This window comes from Podarcis filfolensis, assembly GCF_964270895.1.
Source record: "Podarcis filfolensis genome assembly, chromosome: 5".
In the NCBI taxonomy this organism is placed as follows: Eukaryota; Metazoa; Chordata; class Lepidosauria; order Squamata; family Lacertidae; genus Podarcis; species Podarcis filfolensis.
In genome coordinates, this window is record NC_139608.1 from 44877323 (window position 1) to 44897345 (window position 20023).

At 39.7% G+C, this 20023-nt stretch overlaps 2 protein-coding genes across 10 annotated transcripts in view; one reads left to right on the forward strand and one right to left on the reverse strand.

Annotated features, from left to right (window-relative positions):
- Positions 1-9221, forward strand: part of SLK (STE20 like kinase) — a 45979-nt gene extending 36758 nt beyond the window's left edge. For all 6 annotated transcript variants that reach the window (XM_083616483.1, XM_083616487.1, XM_083616485.1 and 3 more), the window contains 6 exons: positions 2997-3126; positions 3577-3701; positions 5166-5354; positions 5784-5909; positions 7097-7210; positions 7373-9221. In XM_083616483.1, the coding sequence (XP_083472609.1) occupies positions 2997-3126; positions 3577-3701; positions 5166-5354; positions 5784-5909; positions 7097-7210; positions 7373-7519 (831 nt within the window). In that variant the 3' untranslated portion in view covers positions 7520-9221. The remainder of the gene's footprint in view (positions 1-2996; positions 3127-3576; positions 3702-5165; positions 5355-5783; positions 5910-7096; positions 7211-7372) is intronic.
- A 3937-nt stretch (positions 9222-13158) lies between these two features.
- Positions 13159-20023, reverse strand: part of COL17A1 (collagen type XVII alpha 1 chain) — a 58830-nt gene continuing 51965 nt past the window's right edge. For all 4 annotated transcript variants that reach the window (XM_083616475.1, XM_083616477.1, XM_083616476.1 and 1 more), the window contains 4 exons: positions 19458-19598; positions 18653-18715; positions 15735-15806; positions 13159-15091 (listed from right to left, as the gene is read on the reverse strand). In XM_083616475.1, coding sequence (XP_083472601.1) covers positions 15042-15091; positions 15735-15806; positions 18653-18715; positions 19458-19598 — 326 coding nt within the window. In that variant the 3' untranslated portion in view covers positions 13159-15041. The remainder of the gene's footprint in view (positions 15092-15734; positions 15807-18652; positions 18716-19457; positions 19599-20023) is intronic.

A 20023-nucleotide genomic window follows, 5' to 3' on the forward strand; every position in this document is an offset into this window, starting at 1 on the left:
TTGTACAGATATTCCACACTTACATAATTTATAATTTCCAGAAACTATTTCTGTGCCATTGATCTAATACATTTATAATGAGAGTGATACCTAAACCGTGGAATCATGCAGTAGGCTTCCAGGTCCCCCCTTCTGGTTAGTGTTAACTCTGGTTTGGTGTTATGTTTACCTCATCACTAAATATGCTTAGTTTTTAAACTAAGATTTGAAAATTGCAGTGAAAATCTACTTTGCAAGTTTTGATTAAAACTAACCATGGTTAGCATGGGTGCAAACTTAATGTTGCATTGTAGTTAATGCAAACCGGGGTAATTTGCATGCAAAAAGGGAAAGGGACCTTAAGAACCTAATGTCCCCAAACACAGAGGATCACCACCATCACTGCTGCACTGTTCCATTGTCCATCTAATTTCTTTGCTACATTGTGCTTTTCCTGGAGAGGATGAATAAATAGAATCACATAAGTTGATTTTGGGGGATTTTGGCAAATGGATTCCTCATTTTCCTCCTCCCCGACCCACTTGATAGAAGCTGCTGTTTAATCCCTTGTAGCTTTTAAAAGTGAGTTAGCATGTGGCATAAAGAAGCTGCTGTTAGGAAAAGAAGTGACCAATTCTGATGGATGTACAAATCTTCCTATATGGTGCTTTCTGTTGGTTCTTGTGAGATGAGTAAGAACATCAGACATCGGACTTTGATAACATCTTCATCAAATTGGTCAGATGCAATTTGTCTGAAGATTACTAGCAAGTAAAGAATTGCGATCAGGGTGGATGATTTCTATGCAACCTGGCCTGGAGGTGAACTTTGTAGATTTGTTATTTATTTTCTCATTTGTGTCCATAAATCACACGTCTTCCTTTTATATGAACCTTTTGAACTACAAGGACATCAGATGTGACTTACCCAATGCATAAAACATGGGCCTGTCTCAACATGAAGTGTCCCTGTTGTATTTGATACAAGATTTCTGCATAAATTTTATTATATAATAGAGAGAGATGCCCATAATACCATGTGCCCACCCCACACCTGGAAATAATGTGTAAGTGTTCAGACATTGTTAGATTTCCACACAGCCTTCTTTCCGTTGGTGGAATGATCTGTATAGGATTGGATCAACTTCTAATGTAGGGCCAATATTTCTAGTTATTTTCTGAGCTTGTGACATCTGTTTTCATAAAGCTCCTTTCCACAAAGTAGGTGATAAATACTTCACATGTAACCACTTCCATTAAAATAGCTACACATGACTTGTTATGTTAATCTTTGGAAGCCCTTTTCTTGTGTATGTGCACTGTTCAAAATGTGCGTCTGGAAGACATTGGCCTCATTTCCCCAGCATTTGCTTATCTACCAGCCTCACATTACACGCTATAGATGGTGCAGCTTAATAAGTACGTCAGTTGCCTAATGTGAAACTGTTTACAGTGCCATTGAGGAGCCAATCTTCTAAATTCTGGATTTTGAATTTTGGAAGTGTTTGGTCTTTTAGGCTATCACGTGTCCTCTACTTGGTCTGGGTATCTTGCTCTGAAACATGAAAATACAATGTTGAAAATATAATAGGCATCCTTATCTTGGAGAAGATTCATGCGGACCAGAGGTTTCCCCAGACTTTGCACATGTTCTTAAAAGACGGATGTACACATTCTAACCTAAACCTTTTTAGTATCCTTTGCACATAGATTGAATCAAGACAGTTCAATTGATTCTCAAGAGTAATTTGCCATCCATTGTTAACAGATAGCAAGAGAGAGCTGGTTATGTGCAGCAAATATTCTTGTTTTTATGAAGGCTTTTTTTTTACATGGGTTAAATCCCCTCCCTAGTTTCCATTTCTCCTTGAAAGTAATGATTGAGACAGAAAATACATTCTCATTCCACAAAATACATTAAACCTACCTTAGTCACAATAATTTTCAGCCATTTATTTATATTTGCTGTTCCTTGGACTATTCTGACCTTCATCCCACCCTGCTTTCTTCCTCCTTAAGTGATCCCAGCCATTTATGGATCATATAATGGACATGTCACAATAGCACTATGTACTGAATCTGATATGGCTATTTGTCAACATCAAGAAGTCTTTTAGAGTAAAGGCAGTGGACAGTGATCACTCCCAGCCCCCCAGGGATCATGAAATGGACACTTTTTACAGCTATTTTTGTAACAATCTACCAAAAAGAAAGAAACCAGAAAATTTCGGGGGGTGGGGGTGGGTGGCTTTTCTTTTAATTTTGAACAAGTTTTTTCTGAAGCAGCTCAGCCCTAATCTTGTCATTTGTTGCTTTCCTAAACAGAATTTAGTTTACTTGGTAATTTAATATAACTGCATTAATGATAATTTGCAAGCAAATTTGTATAAGATTTGAATATGGTCCTTAAATTAAAGATTCTCTAAGTTGTGTGTGTTTTTTTCCATATTTGCTGATTAGCATAAAGTCTGTAATGGCTTGGCATACAAAGACATAGCAGGGTACAGCAACTGATCTGACAAGCTACTTGCCCACAAAGAATTAACTTGGGCTGGCAAGTGACTGCCCGCAAGGCTGTCTCATATATAATTGGCCAAATTATATGTTTGCTGAAAAAGCAGTACTTGGTGGAGGGAAAAGAAAGAGAGAGAACTCATAGGGCCCATTAGTTTCCCAGTATAGGTTTGCTACTGTTGAGAAATGCATGTTTCCCCTCACACTTTATAGTGCTGAGCACTTCAAATGCTGTGGTAAGTACAGCAAGCTCACTTGCTGTGTAAATGTTTTAATTGACCCTTAGAAAATAATGTTGTGATTTGAATATGGGTTACCCAGGTTCAGATCCCTGTTTGAAGTTTGGCTTGTGGCAAAGTGTATGCATCTTTCGCTCTCCGCATATTGCGCCTTACCTGCTAGTTGTGAGCTAAAAGGCTGCTCTGAGATCCTTTAGAAGAAGGCTGTATACAAATGAAGACATCTGAGACTTGTGCATACTCAATTTGGCTTAATTTCCGATAGGAACAAGAGTTTGTACAGAAGCAGCAGCAAGAACTGGATGCATCGCTAAAGAAAATCATTCAGCAGCAAAAAACTGAGCTAGCTACCATTGAGCGGGACTGTCTGAACAATAAGCAACAACTCATGAGAGGTATTTCTCCCTTTCCCCCCCAGTGTTGGATTATTGTTCATCAACTTAAAAAAGCATTAAGGGCTCTGGGCACCTAGTACAGCTCACATGCAAGCCCCATGAAACTTGTGGAATGAGTCATGTCCTAAATTTATGTCCTTCTAGTGGAGGCATGAAAATCTATTGAAGACTGTAGCTGTACATAAGAGTCTTTATTAGGCAAGCAGAAAATGGTGCCCAGAATCCATTTTAAAATGGCTTGTCTGTTTCTGAAACAAGCCTACTTGTGTCTACAATTTTGGTGAATTGTTTTTGGATAACTTGATGGGGAATAATTTCTTCAATGCATTTCTCTATTAAATATTTCATTGGGGTTATTCTGTCATTGATTGCTTCGTGAAATACATTGTATAAGGAATGTTTTGGGGGTGACTCCTCTGTAATTTTGACAGAATTTTTATTCCCTTCTAGCCCGTGAAGCTGCAATATGGGAACTAGAAGAACGACACTTGCAGGAAAAACACCAACTGCTAAAACAGCAACTGAAAGATCAGTACTTCATGCAAAGACATCAGCTGCTTAAACGGCATGAAAAAGTTAGTGCGATCCTAGTTCATCCTCTTTGCTGGCTCCAAATCCTGGTTCAAATACATCCCTTCCCACTACCTATATTTATTTATTTCTTGCCTTTTTTCTTTAGTATTTAATACTTTTATATTTTGTGTAAGTTATTTGATGCACTGATATTTAGTCCCAATGTTCATAAGGTCAAAACAGCGCCTTAAATTCAGGGAGGGAGGGAGGGACACACAAACACTTTAGACCACCAATTCCCAACCTGTTGGTCACGACTCACAAGTGGGTCACAGTACCTGAGCAAGTGAGGTGTGACCCGTATAAGTAAAACCAAAATAAGTATTGATTTTGCTCTGAACTGGTATGATGAATACCTCTTGCAGGTTTTTGTTTGCATATTATAATGCTGTGTTGGCACTTGTAACCAAATGTCAGAATGCTGCTCCCACCCTAGCATGGAGGCAAGTTTGCCCCCTGCATTTCCTGAGAAGGCATGGGTGGTTTCTTCTGTGGAGGGGGTTAGGAAAGGGACATGTGCCTTTCTACCCCTGTAGTGCAAGGGCAGGTGTCAAGCTTTATAGGCTTGGCACCACCCTCAGTCCATCCTTCCTTGCTTAGTCAAACTAATAAATAATATCATTATCTTATTTATCAATAATGATCTGAGACCATGTCTAACAACCATCAAAACCTGCATCAACCTACTTGTTGACAAAATACAAGCTCAGCTACCCCATTGATACTCGCCAAAATGGACTTTTTCATGAATAAAACTATTTAAAATATCCATAATTTGTTATATTAACACAGCGGTTTTTGAATAAAAGTTACAGCTTTTGAAGCAATATATTGCAGTCAGATAGCTGGTCTTACATTCCTATAAATAAAATAATGAATAGCATTATATTTCTTTAAATATTTACACAAATTTCATATCAATAGGGGTGTTAAGGAACGTTTTCCTTGGATGCCTCAAGTAATGGTTATAAAATAGACAAAATTGCAGTTAAACAGATGGATGTTGAAGGCCTAAGTTGCGAAATCCATGTGACAATAAAAAGATGGGTTACTATACCAAGCAAATTTGGACTTGTGGGTCATTATACCCAAAGGGTAGAGAATCACTGGTTTAGACAATAAATAAATGAAAACTATGAGTGATGGTAGTAGGTAAAAGGAGAGCTGCAAATTTTGAAATAATATGATTTAATGATCTTTTCAGTTGGCTGAAATTTGTATGTTATTACTGCTGGTTGACTAACCAGTTATTTTTTTAAAAAAAGATTTATCTTCAGTTTTTCTCATACAGAAAATTTAATTATGATGTGTTTTATTTGCACAGGGTAAAATGTATATTAAATACTTTAAATGTACTGTTGAAATGGCGACGAGACCGCATTGGCCTATTTATTCTGAACATTTGTAAGTGATGCCAAAAAAGGTTTGATGATATATAAAATGTATTTCCCCTCATTTTTTTAAAGGAAACAGAACAGATGCAAAGATATAACCAGCGGCTTATTGAGGAATTAAAAAACAAGCATACCCAGGAAAGAGCTCGGTTGCCCAAAATCCAGCGTAGTGAAGCAAAAACTAGGATGGCAATGTTTAAAAAGAGCCTAAGAATAAACTCCTCAAGCACTCCGGAACAGGATCGTGAAAAGATTAAGCAGGTAAAGCAGTGATTTTAGACAAAGGGGGAATCTGCATACACACATTATGCAGTTCTATGAAACTCTCAAGTCAAAAATCTGATGAGTCCAAGTCTCTGGAAGTGATGTCTTCAGCTATGTGTGTGTGCTTGAAGCTGATTTACTATTAGCCTATTGAATCTAGTGGGCCAGTTAGAATTGGTTTAAGAACCAAGTCATATTGTTGCTTATGTGTTTTGTGGATCAGCTCCTTCAGGTAAGATCCACATTTATCCAGTATGTACTAAGAATGAACCAAGAAGGTTTTTGCAAGCCCATGTTTTTTCAAATCTGTCTAATATTAGTTATTTCAATATACTGTTTTTGAATGTTACACTGTCATTTAATTATATGCTTGAGTCTATAAACATTTCAAAAATTCTAATTTAAGTCCTCCTGTTTCTCTGAAAGTTTGCTATTCAGGAAGAAAAAAGGCAAAAAAATGAGAGACTGGCTCAACATCAGAAACATGAAAATCAAATGCGAGACCTCCAGCTGCAGTGTGAAGCCAACATTAGAGAATTACATCAGCTGCAGGTTAAACAATGTTAATCCCAAATGTGCCCCTTTATGTAATTTATACATGGGATAGGTCTGTTTTGAGTGTGATGGCACTTCATGTGCTGCAGTTACATGTGACACTTTGTAGTTGTGGTACTACACACAGTATTTCTGTTCTTTGTTTTTTTTACAAATGAATCTGCACCAGTTTTTCTTTCCAAGGCCCTCCTCTAAGTCTCCACACCTTCTGAAGTCAGGTGGGTGATATCCAGAAAGAGGGCCCTTCTCTGTCGTAGTGACCTGCATGTGGAATGCCCTTCTCTGTGAGATTTATGTGCCAATGAGTTTGGTATCTTTTTGGTGTTGAGGTGAAAACATCTCTTATTAATCCAGATCTTCCAGCATGTCTCTTAGCTGGGTTTAGCTGCGGATTTGTAGCAGTGTTACAGTTTTGTTACTGCTATGGTCTCTTCCAACTTTTTCAACTGCATGAAGTATATTTGTGTATTAACATTTCCCTGTGCTACAAGTAGCTATGGAAATTTTGGCAAACTGAAGACCGGGGAATATTTATACACAAAATGGACTGTGTATAGGGATCTTGTATGTAGAGAGAAGCAGTGCTTTTTTCTGGGGGGATGCAGGGGTATACATACCCCTAAACATTTTGTGAATCTAAGTTTGGCCTCATTGAGGGGCAGTATTTCAACATGAGTAGGAAAATGAGAGTACCCCTAAATATTTTTTTTAGGGGAAAAAGCACTGGGGAGAAGACAACATGAGGTTTCTGGATGGGCTGATCTCATAAAAGCTGTTACCTCTTTATTGAAATAGAAGAATTTCTGTGTGAGAGAACAAAAAAAAGTAGATTCTGATAGATTGCATAACTTTTTGCAACTTAAAAAAAAAATCGCGGGAAAACCCGTCAGTCTGCCCTATAAATCTTGTGATTCTAGCTCTGAGATATGTTCATAGTTTTAGCTTCAGATAAAGTTTTAAAAAACCATAACACATATTCTTCATGCCCTGTTTGAGGAATTCAAGTAACAGTTTCTATTGAAAAGCTAAAATCTTGATAGAGAACATTGCTATGTAGGAATTATCTTGACTACTGTACAGATTAAGCTAATTAAAGAATTAGGTCAGCATATGCTTCTATACAAGTAGCCAAATGTCTAATCTGATTTAGTTTTACTAAAGGATTATCTGTATCCCATTTTCAGAATGAGAAATGCCACCTGCTGGTTGAACACGAGACTCAGAAATTAAAAGAGCTGGATGAGGAACATAGCCAAGAACTTAAAGAATGGCGAGAGAAACTGAGACCAAGGAAAAAGGTAATGCAGATTGACTTTGAATCTCCAATAGAATATTATATTCTATACTAATACTATATGGGGCAGTTGGTTTTGTAGCTTGTCTCTGATAAATCAGATCAAAAACTAACACCAAGCTCATCATGTTTATTTTGTTTAAATGTTCTTGTTGTTTGTCATTAGACATTAGAAGAGGAATTTGCTCGTAAACTTCAGGAACAGGAGGTTTTCTTTAAAATGTCTGGAGAATCTGAATGCCTTAATCCATCAACACAAAGCCGGATTTCTAAATTCTACCCAGTCCCTAGCCTGCACTCCACTGGATCATAAATTTGAAGCCTCTGTGAGGTGGCTTTGGGTGCGTCTTTCAGCTTCTCCTCTTCAGCTTCTGTCACAATGAAATCTACACTCTGCATCCAAGAACCTCAGTGGAACTCCATCCACCTTCAGTGGAGACAATCAGTGATATCAGATATAGAAGCACAAATGTTGGTCTTGAAATCCAATATGATATATTTCATGTATTTCAAGGATAGCCATTTGAAAACTGGACTGAAAAAAATGTATCCAACTGTGTTGGCACTGGAAAGCAAGCCTAAACTATTAAAGATAATCTGCAATGCCCCAGGAATAATTGTAGAGGATTCTTAGGCAGATATACTACTACTCATTTAACCAAATATTTGTTGTGTTATGCCCATTATGAGGAAATGGGTCACTAGCCTCATTCAGTGCCTGAAACCTGTAAACATGCTGGGGGTTTTTTTGAAAGAGGATCATGTTTCTTTATCACTAAAGAAGCCCTCGTTACTGATATTACTGTAACAGAAATGCTTGCCGCTGCCACAATTTTTGTCAAATCCTTGCACTAAAATATGTAAACGTTTAAAAAGAGTACTCCTGTCTACTTTAAAATATACACCTTATTCCTCTACAAACTGAAATAAAACAATATCATTTATTTCTCAAGAAAAAGTGTGCAAAAATTGCACCCCATTCTCACCTCCACAATTAGAGAGACTGAATGGATTCTCTCCTTGCTCAAAGTAGCAGTTATGAAACTCCAGAGCAGAAAATGGCTGTGACTGTCCCCGTTCGTACAAATCAGTGCTGATGTCTGGATTGCAAGGCATGTTTTCTTTCAAAATGTATGTTGATCTATAGAAGGATTTAAGTTACATGTATAGACAAACGTTTAATCTGCTTCATTGTTTTACCATGAAGTAACTAAAGTTAAATGGTTTTATTTCTAAAATTCATAGTTGTATTATAACTTATTTGCTGTGGGGGTGGGATAGAAATATTTATCATGTTGTTGGCAGGAGATGTGCCTGCATTAAACAGCAGCTGCTGTCTTTTCAGGCTTCAGATCTGAGTCATATCAAAAACAGTATTGTAGACTGTCCTTTTGATATGCCAAAGTTAGATTTGTAATATAAATGTTGGTTGCTTCCTGTTTTTTCGCAGCCTAATCTTTTAGTAGGTAGCTTTGAATAATCAATTGTAAGTTTTCACATTTGCAGTCTTTTCATTAAATGTGAATACTGTCCAATTTCTTACAAATTTTATATTATGTCAGCAGCATTCCTGCATGTGAAGGAAGCAGATTATAAAAATATATAGTACTTTAATCAAGTGTGCTCAATACTTTGGCTACTGAATCCAGATACTGAGGTTGATCTTATCAGATCAGATTGTTTAATTGTGACAGTATAGTAAACATACTTTGAAGATGCATGTTTCAGTTAAATTTTGTTTTCCTTTAATCATAATCTACCTAACAAATATTTCATAGCTAGCCTTAATACTTCACATTTTATTTTATAAATATGTATTGTGTACCAGGTTGTACATTCGCATATACATCACCTAGAATGTGGCATTTTGCTCTTTACAAAGTTCTGAAATCTGTTTATTCTGAATTGTTTTGGTGGGAAAGTTTTCAAAAGCCTTTACTTTTTTTTAAAGTCACCTTTACGAAATAACTGGTATTGATTATAACATTAAATACTGTTTCTATCTGTTTAAAAAACTCTTTAAAAATCTCAAGTTTGTGGATTCCTTTGGGGAGTTGTGTGTGTTGTGTGCTAGTCTGAAAGGATGCTGTGGTGTTGCTGTTTCTTGGGGCACCAGAACCAAAATGAGCACCAGAACTTAGCCCTACTCGGTTTCTTCCTATATTGATGATTCCCTGGTGGCGTTCTTCCATCATCATTGCCCTTTGTTGCATATAAAGTGTTCATTTCTTTGCATGTTTCACATGCTACAAAATCAGACCTTTATTATCCCAACATGGTTCCCGGTGTCATGACACAGGACGTTAGGGTCAGGTGCCAAACCATGGTTCAACTGTCAGAAATGTGCATGTGTTTTTCCTCTTGTACTTGCATACTCTGATTCTCTTTTTATTTTCCAATTCATGGTAAACCTAGGTTTCCATGACATCAAAATCAGTGGTGCTATGGTTACTATATACCGGAAATTGATCTAGAAGCAACTTGATTTGTATACACAGTACATTTGTTGTATTTTATCTAATTTGGTTATCCCTGGAAACCAGGGATAACCAGATCCTGCAGGAGGAAATTAGAACATAAAAGGGACCCTACAAACAAAGGGCACGTTCTTGAGAGTCAAACCATGCTGTGTGTATGTGATGTCTGAACCTAGCCACAAATGAACAGGGTAAAGGCTGATAGTCAGATAATGCATTAATTAGAGAGGCCCCATGAGAGGGGTCTGCCCTTTGTGCCACCAAGTTCCCCACCATTATAAAAGCATGTTCAATTGTACAAAAAAGTTGCATTTTTGTTTTGTGTTTCCTGGCTGAAACTTTGAGCACCTGCACCTGATTGGTTTCCCTATGGTACACAGTGGAGTTTATTGAAAATGATATCAATATATGGCTTTGATTTGATGGCGTGAGAAATGGCTTCCTTCATGGATAATCTGATGAAGGAAAATACACTGCCATTAATATTGAAGCTCAGTTTTGTTGCTCTACTACAAGGGCACCAAAAAGCCCTCATAATTCTGAGCTAAGCTGATTATGTCAAAGAAGAAAACTTTTTACTGAATCACTGTCTTTATTTTAGCTTGTCAGTTGCTAGAATCATACCACCTAAGGTCGGTTTGCCATTCCTGTCACCTATGGATGGAAGAGGTCTCCAAGCGGATTGTGTTGCTGCAACCTGGAGACAGGAAATGCCCAAAACTTCTACAGAAGACTTTTCTGCTCTCTTTCTGTTGAGGCTCAGTCCATTTCCTGTCTCAACTCGGAGAAACACTCTGTTTGGAATCTTTAAGGCTTTTCCCTTATAGCCAGCCTGTTCTTTTTTCTCCTTATATTGAGTCTTTTGTTCTTATTTGTTTTCTACAGCTGCTCTTCCTCTCTTTTTCTCTTACTGTGTAAAAAAGAAAAAGGAAAAATTCCCTCACCTTTCTTCACTGTTTCCTGCCTTTTTTTCTTTCCCTCTCTTTCTAAGCTCCATCCTGAGCCGTGAGGCTAGGATTTTCCACTTTCTCATTATGGGGAAGACAGACAAACCCCTACAGTTCAGGGCTACTTCTTTGAAGGGGGGAAAAATCAGAGTTTTGGGGTTGGGGCCACACTCAGCAGTAGCTGCAGCAAGCATCCAGGGGGCCGCTATTTCTGAAGATCCCAGGGAGGGCCCTTGCAAGTGCAGCCTCTTCCTTTGAGTCCTGTGCAAGGGACATCCAGTGTTAATTTTCTAGAAGAGGAGGTGCTGGACTCACCATGAACACCTCCCTTGTTCTCTTATAATGGCAATGGTGCCCACCTGAGAGGGGCTGAAATGGAGTTCTGGCGAGTTACGGCTGGGGGGGAAACGGGGGATATCATCCTCTGCTGCTTCATTGAGTCCTAAACCAACCAGCTCTGAGGCTACAACATCTGGAGGCAGCAAGGAGCGAAGAAACGGGCAAGCATAATGGCCGCCATTCCTTAGGAGATGCAATCCATGCCTGGTGAATGACAGGCACTTTCCTCACTGCAGTCCCCTCAGGCTCAGCATGGGAAAGTAATACATATTCAGTTGTGTTAGTACTTGTGGATTTTGTTGGTTTCCAGAATGGTTTTTCTCCCACTTTTTCTGGTTTTTTCCCTATTTTGTATATATTCACATTTTGTGCTGTTGAGTTTTGTTTTCTCCTAAGCTGTTCCAAGAAATAGGACTGAGCCTCAACAGGAAGAGAGCAGAAAACTTATATAGGCATTTCCTGCCTCCAAGCTGCAGGGCAGGCAACGCAATCCGCTTGGAGCCCTCTTTACATCCTCAGTGAAATACCATTTATGGTAAGAACAACTTTTCCTTTATCCTACTTTCATTTAAATCAGTGGAACATAGGAATACTGTTGGATCTTAAGATTCTAAATAATCTCTTTGGAAGTTGATGCTACTGATTTCTTCTGGAGCACAAAATTTTTATTCTTGCTAAGGTGTTACTATTTGTTTTCTTTAGAAAAGCTTCTTACCAAAGCACAAGTTCTGGCCCCTTGAAAGTGCTATTTTAAGGGTTGGGATGTGGTTTCTTTTATCTCTAGGCAGAGATACAATAAAATTTCAGAAGGAAGAATTTCAATTCAGTTAGTTCTGTACTTGAAGTATTTGCCTGTGAGCCGCCTACTCTTGGTAGCAAACTTTTTTTTTTAATTGGTGAATTAGAATTATATCTGCCCCTGCCCCTGCCCCCACAAGCTTTCAAAGTTCATTTTCATTTGAAAGCATAGGAAGTGAAGCCCATATATTTCAAACAAAATAAACTGCAAGAAAGATCTGTAGAATAAGGACTGTGGTCCATTACCTATTTTGTAGGAATCTATACTTTTCTTCCACTAGCCCTGTTCTTTCTGTGTCTTGAAAGAAAAGGGCTGTTAATGCCAAAAACCACACTGGCCACTGTATTTTGTACCAGCTGCAGCAAGGGTGTAGGTAGGACACAAGCACGGGCAATTCTGACCACAACTGCCACCACTTGGATGGCAGCTGAAGGACTTAGGTATGTTTTGCCTGATCATGAGAATGAGAGGAGAGATATTAGCCATCTTCAAATATTTAAACGCTTTTTTGCCACAGAAAACCAAAATTCAGATAAATGACTGAAATTATTTTGATGCTCTTAAGGATGCAATCCTGTGCATGTTTAAAGGTAAAAGTAAAGGGACCACTGACAATTAAGTCCAGTCGCGAACGACTCTGGGGTTGCGGCACCCATCTCGCTTTACAGGCTGAGGGAGCCGGCATTTGTCCACTTCCGCAGTTTTTCCAGGTCATGTGGCTAGGATGACGTAAGCCGCCCCTGGCGAAACCAGAGCAGCGCACAGACACACCGTTTACCTTCCTGCTGGAGCAGTACCTATTTATCTACAGTGGTACCTCGGGTTACAGACGCTTCAGGTTACAGACGCTTCAGGTTACAGACTCCGCTAACCCAGAAATAGTACCTCGGGTTAAGAACTTTGCTTCAGGATGAGAACAGAAAGCGTAGTGACAGTGGGAGGCCCCATTAGCTAAAGTGGTGCTTCAGGTTAAGAACGGACCTCCGGAACGAATTAAGTACTTAACCTGAGGTACCACTGTACTTGCACTGCGTGCTTTCGAACTGCTAGGTTGGCAGGAGCTGGGACCAAACAACGGGAGCTCATCCTGTTGTGGGGCCTCAAACCACCAACCTTCCAATCGACAAGTCCAAGCAGCACAGTGGTTTAAACCGCAGCGCCACCCAGGTCCCTTAGCTGGAAGTAAATCCCACTGAGCTAAACAGGAGTTCTCAGCAGATATGTATAGGATTGCACTTGAAAGATAATGTTAAGAAGAAACATGGGCACTTTGTATCAAAACAAAATGGGGTTTGAAAGAGGGAAACACATTGTTTCACATTGCTTGCATATCAGGAAACATAGTGTAATCCACACAGCTCATGGGACAGAGGAAGAAAGAAACTTAACACATTGGAAGTAACTTTATTTTTAAAAAAGTAAATGTCTCAGTAACAGGTACAGCTGGTTTAAATGCACAACCAATTGCTTGATCAGTTGAAAATACTATTTAATAGGATGTTTGCTCCAAAGTTGCAAAACCAGACAAACAGTATGCCAGTTACAGGAAATTCATCTTACCCTGTTTGGAATCCCTTGAGCACAAGTCATCATGTCAAGGGTCACAGATCCAGACATAATTTGTGCACTTAAGGGCTTGTATGTAATTCCGAGTCCCTTAGCAAACAGCTCCCAAGCTCAGTACCATGTTACAAACTAATTTTGATTAGCTACCTAGGTATGTTGGAATTCATGGAGAAAAAAGTTCAAAGCCCCACTGGACACATTTAGTGGAAGTGCTAGTCTTAGGTCACACCAGAAAGCCATGCAACTATCTACCTCTTTGTATTGTAGAAAACTGGTTTTTATTTCACAAGATGGCGAACTGCAGCTATCAATTTCTACTTATATGTTTGATAAGGTTGGAGGCAATAGGTAACCTGTCCAGGAAATGTGTATTTCCAGCACTGGTGTTAATTTTTCTAATTTGATCTTCCTTGATCTCTTAGCTAAATTCTGAATCTTTTGCTATCAGTTATGGAACACTAAATTTGTATCTTGAAGCAAATGGAGGAATTAAGGTTGACCTATATCCAGCAATGTTTTTAACAAATTACAATTCCGTAACATCCTGAGATGTGTCGCAACATCAGGATTTACATTGATAAATTTCCTGTGGCCCAAAAACATGTCCCTCCAGACTTAGCTATCACTTTATTGCTGCCATGATTGCATGTATAATAACGGGATAGAGGATTCACACTGTACAACATTAGTTTCTTGATATGTTGATAGGATTTAGGACACATGAAAATAAACTTTATTGACTTTGCACAGACTCAGGCATGTTGCCTAAATTCCCCTTGCTGCACATCATTCTATGCTAATAGGGACTGCTGCACCTTAAAAACAACAGATGGCTTAGGAGATGCTCACTGCAAGCAGGCAGTAGAGGAAGAAATGGTCATAGATAAAACTGCTCACTTTTGAAGGTGGGCAGGCTGCTGTACTTATATGCATAAGCTTCCCTGACTTTGTCTGTCATAATACTTCAGTGTCTGGTTTCTGCTGAAGTGAGGCTAGAGTGTAAACAAGCTCTAATCGGGAAGCTTTATATTAAAAAGGCACTTTTATAGTAATTAAAACCACAGCAGACATGTTAAAAATTGTTTCCAACAAAGTGCTTATATACTAATAGCCCCAAGGTCCTTCACATTTTTGCAATGCATTTTATAACAGATTAAGTGGATTTAATAATAATAAAATGTAGCCTATGGTTATGCATCCTGCTAGCATATAGTTGAGTATTATCACAACTGGCATAGCCTTTACTCTTAAATCCATATTCTTGATTATTTTGGATATGCTTTCTCCTACTTCAAAGGAAGATACATAACCTCTGACTCCAATCCTTTCAACTTTGGTTGAGTTTCTGTTGAAGATTTCTCATGCTAATGTTCATCCAGAGAAACTGAAGTGTGAGTTTCCTGGGGAGTAAGTTACAACTTTTGAGGCTATGCTGTTATAAAATCCTTGGGTTTAGATGAGGGCTATACTCTGTTCCAGCCAATTCATATGGGACAACAAGCAAATGAGCCATTAGTTCAATATGTACTACTGGAAGCCACCCATATCTTAGAAATAAGATAAAATGTTATGAAAACCATTCCCAAAGTACCAAGTGTTAGTTGTCACTTGCTGGAAGTCACTGGAAACGGGGTTTTTGTCTCCACTGAGATAAAAAAGCAACCATAAGCAGTTGAGAAATCTTCTGCTCAAATTTGTGTTCTTAGATTAGACCCCAATGCTTCTCCTTTTCCTTCGGCCAACATACACTGCTTCACCTAAGAGAGATGGAGTAAGATGAAGAAAGTGTTACTTTACAGGTACAAGTACACATTTTCCTAATTTTCATGCTACTGTTAGGAACTAAAGAGCAGCACACTTTGGCCTCTGCCATTTGCCAGGGAACAAGAACCACTGCACTTCCAGCTGTCCCTCAGGATGGGGAGGCCAAGGAAGGAGCTGCCTGAAAGACCACTTGGCTCCAACTGTCCTGGGACTGCAGAAGCAAGCAAGGATACTCGTGACTGCAGCCACAGGAACAGAAGCTATCAGCCGCTATTCAAGCAAGGGAAGTTCAATCTGGCCACATCCTCAGCCTCTTCCCTCAATTCCCCTTCCATTGTGTGTTGTGTATTTTTCATTTGTAAACTTAATTGCAGGTTCTTCTTTTCATTTACGTAATCCACTTTGGGAGACACCAGTTGTCTGAGAAGCAGGATAAAATAAATAAAGTTCGCTTGAGTCATTGCCTATGTATGGGTCTCTGAAAAAAGTGGGGGAAGGTTGACTCTCACAATACAGGTGGCTACACTAGAACTATGACAAACACTAAGTCGTCATGCTTGGACCCGCACTATGCTTCCCCAGCATGGTACTGCTCAAATCCAAAACACACTCCTTTCTAATTTGAAAAACAAATACCTTTCTCGCCCTTTTCACCCCTTGGTCCTCTTGGGCCTTGGCGGCCTGGGGGGCCCATTGGTCCTATGTCACCTAGCAGAGGGAAGAGAAATGATATTTTACTTGATTGAGATTGCTACTCAGTTAAAATAGTTCAACTACAACACAGGCCCACTTCTTGAAGAGTGCATCTTCCAAAGCTGACCCCATGCGCTATCCCATCATGCTGCAATCTGATAAGTATGCCATAGAGAACGATGAAGCATATTTCTCAGATCACACACAACATGGCCAGATGATGCAAGTCTGTCGTTTGCGCAGTTTGGCTAGTCCCGTGAGGATAATTTCTCTATAGAACATGTGCTCATTCACTCAGGGGTGCCGGACATCTATGGTACATGCTACTACTCAAAAATTAAGGTGAAATGCACACATTTTCAAATAGCATTTTACAGAGAGAATCTAACTATCCAGATACAGAAAACAATATGGTTACAGCCAGATAATCATCCATTGTGGCAACAGTTGGGCTTTGTCTGAATCCTCAGTAGACCAAGCCCATAATATCCATCTTATAATGAAATGGAAGAAGTGAAACAAAGTTGTTGTTGTTTTTTTAAATTCTGTATATGAAAACTGAATCAGAAAAATGTGTGTGGTTTAAAATGGTGTTCCTCCCACATTTTCTTTCTTTAGCGAACAACCTTTGTAAGTGACACATTAGTGACCATGTTGTGAAAGTGTTCAGAAAACAGCAATCTAGATACATTAATGGGAACCTTAGTGATGTCAGCTGAATTCAATTATGTATTCAATTATCTCTTCTATCAAAGAATTATTTGTTTTCTGCAAGTTCGGATTAAAAATTTCTGTGTGAGAGATATTGTCTATTTCATACAAATGATAAGGTAAACTTTTGTTTACAAATGCTAGTTCTGAGATGAATTCATATCTAAGGTGTCCCAGGACTTTGCCTTCTTTGTAGGAAAAGGGTTAAGTTTAATTCATACAGCAATTAAAGGGTTAAAAACACCCTGTACTATTTTTACTTTGGGGACTTCCAAATGGGGCTTAACATTGCAAATGGACAGCTGGAAACAATTTTTTTTTTAAAAAAATCTTACCAGATTTTCTATGGAAAGGCTAAACCCAGATTAACATACGGGGAAGGATACAGATCGGTATTTTTATGCCAACACAGTTGGTGCAAGGGGCAGACGTACACTTAAAGCACATTCAATGCACATTTAAAGCACATGATTCCCAAAGAATCCTGGAAGCTGCAGTTTGCCAAGCATCTTGAAATCATAGCTTTCTGAGGGGCAAATTATAGTTCCCAGAATTCTTTGGTGTAAGCCTTGCAATTTAAATCTGCTTTAAATGTATGGTATGTATGCAGCCTGTGTCTTTAACATATCACAAGACTCTAAGCTGTTTCTACAGCAACTTATTAACAATGCTATCACTTTGGAAAAAAATACTTAAGAGCTGAGCAGGCACACCTGTGTTAGGTAACAAGTATATCAGCATTTAAAAGTGGGAACTCCTGCCTGGGAACAGGCAGGTAGCCAGAATATGCAAACTTGTTCACAGGCAGGATTAAACAAAGGAAATTCAGCATTCGCCCACACCAGCAGGACAGGGCTGCTTTGCAAGCTCCCAAAAAGGATTTTTGCTCTTAAGATAGCCAGCTTCCAATATCTCAAGGGCTGCCACATAGAGGATGGTGCAAGCTTGTTTTCTCCTGCTCCAGAGGCCAGGACCCGAACCCGCACCTTCAAGTTACAAGAAAGGAGATTCCGACTAAACATTAGGAAGAACTTTCTGACAGTAAGAGCTGTTTGACAGTGGGACAGGTCTCCACAAGAGGTGGTAGACTCACCCTCCGAGGTTTTTTAAGCAGATGTATGATCTAGCTGAGATTCCTGCTTTGCAGGGGGTTAACCTCTGGATCCTTTCCTAATTACAGTTCTATGATTCGATGCCACCAGTGTCAGACTGGCCAAACTTTAACAGGCATGAACAATATATGTCATGATCATTACAACACTTGACTCAAGAATACACCTGGAACAAGTATCTTACGGAAATTATGAAAGCTAAGAAGATGGACAGAAATGATTAGACAAACATAGTTGGGATGGTTTAATCAGACAGAGTACAGCCTCCCTTAATGCAAATGTTTAGACCAGGTGACTGCTGAGACCCCTAGGTTGTCTAGGACCAATAAACAAACCTTGATCTTTCAGTTTCATGGGCAACTAAAGGTCACATTTTCCCCTTCATATTCAGGTGAATATGCTATGATAACGGGGGAACAATACAGTACAGCCTATCACTATTTTATATACCTGGTTGTAGCACCAATGTGAAACAGACTTGATCCAAAAGTAAACATTGTTTATAGCCACTGCAAGGCCCTAATACCATTGGAGAAGTGTGAGTTTCAAAGGATGGCTGTGTATTGTTTGGAAAAGTGTGAATTTAGTAGATTGGCTATGCTGGAGCTGAGAAGCAAAAGGGAGATATTAGCCTGCTCAGGGGAACCCAAAGGCTTCTGGTAGCATGTGTACGTACACACACACACACACACACACACACACACACACACACACACCCTCTCTCAAAGGACTAAGCATGCTCAGTCACTACACAACACTGTATCAGGAAAGAAAAACCGAAAATGGCAGACAGTGGTGGGATGGAGTATCTAGCTGGCTGGCTAGAACCTTGCACAGGAGCACTGCTGTTTGGAGGTGAGGATGCATGGCAACATTTTGTGGCAGGCCCCACTTGCATCCTCTGAAACAGAAGTGCTCTATTGGGTTTCCTTTCAGTGTCTTCAAGAGGAGGAGACTACTTGTACAGGGGGAGGAGCCATTCAGCTCCCTGCCTCTCCTGGATTCTCAGGTTGGCAAGTGTGGCATCCAACTTCTTACCTTTGGGTCCTGGGAATCCTATCTCTCCTTTCTGTCCAGGTGCACCTGGGATAGTTCCATAAGCTGTAGAAAACAAACAACATCATGTTTGTGGATATCTGCTCTTATTGTAAATATAAGAACGTCCATAATGAAAAGCTCTGTGCTTTTGGCCCATTTAGCAAAGTAATTCAACACTGCAAAGCCAGAAGGGTCCAGGTTATGAAATCAAGGTAAGCCATATCTGAGGGACTGCCTCCTCTTCTAATGGGGTAGAAATGCAGGTTGTCACAAGGCTATATTCTACTACACACGTCTAGGGCCTCTTTATTGAGCATTCATCATGATTTGTACTCATCAAGTTGTTGCTGCAGTTACACACAATCACACTTTCAATACCATTTGTGCCTGCAAAAGTTTTGGCGTGTCATACTGCTTCGTTTCCAGGCAGTGCATGTCCCATAGCTTCCTGCTGAAACCCTGTAACTTTCTGTACCACAAACATTCCAAGAATATTATTATTTTGTGGTTGCACTATATACGGCAAGAGTGCCCCTTGAGAAGGCACTAATGTATAACATTGAGGGATTATTGCAAAACAACCAGTATAGGGGAATGATGTGTAGACCGTCCAGTATGCATCCACCATTAACACGCTACTATTGCATCAATGACATGATGCAGAATGCACCTGCCAAAAAAAATCCACTAATCTGGAGTGGTCCCTAAACTACTCCCTACCCAGTAAAGCAGCAGATGCAGTATTTCATTTCATTTAAAATCTCTGTATATCCTAAATTAAAATGACAACTGGGATGTGACTTACTTCTGAAGAATTCCATGAGGTCCGCAGTGATATTGCCATAGGATGCAAACACTTTGCTGATGCCTGGAATGCCAGGAGGCCCTGGAGGCCCAGGTGGTCCTTGCACAGCGTAAGTCATCATGTCCTGCAGAAGCCCTCGGCCTGGGAAATTAGAACATAAATTTGAAATAGAGTATACAAAGGTTGACGTGACCGATTTCACTCCCTGGCTCTTCAAAATGCTTTGTGTCCAGCAGTGAAAATTCCATTCTATAAAGCAGAGGTAAGGGTAAAGGGACCCCTGACCATTAGGTCCAGTCATGGCCGACTCTGGGGTTGCGGCGCTCATCTCGCTTTATTGGCCAAGGGAGCCGGCGTACAGCTTCCAGGTCATGTGGCCAGCATGACTAAGCCGCTTCTGGCGAACCAGAGCAGCGCACGGAAACGCTGTTTACCTTACCGCCGGAGCGGTACCTATTTATCTACTTGCACTTCAACGTCCTTTCGAACTGCTAGGTTGGCAGGAGCAGGGACCAAGCAACAGGAGCTCACCCCGTCGCGGGGATTCGAACCGACCTTCTGATTGA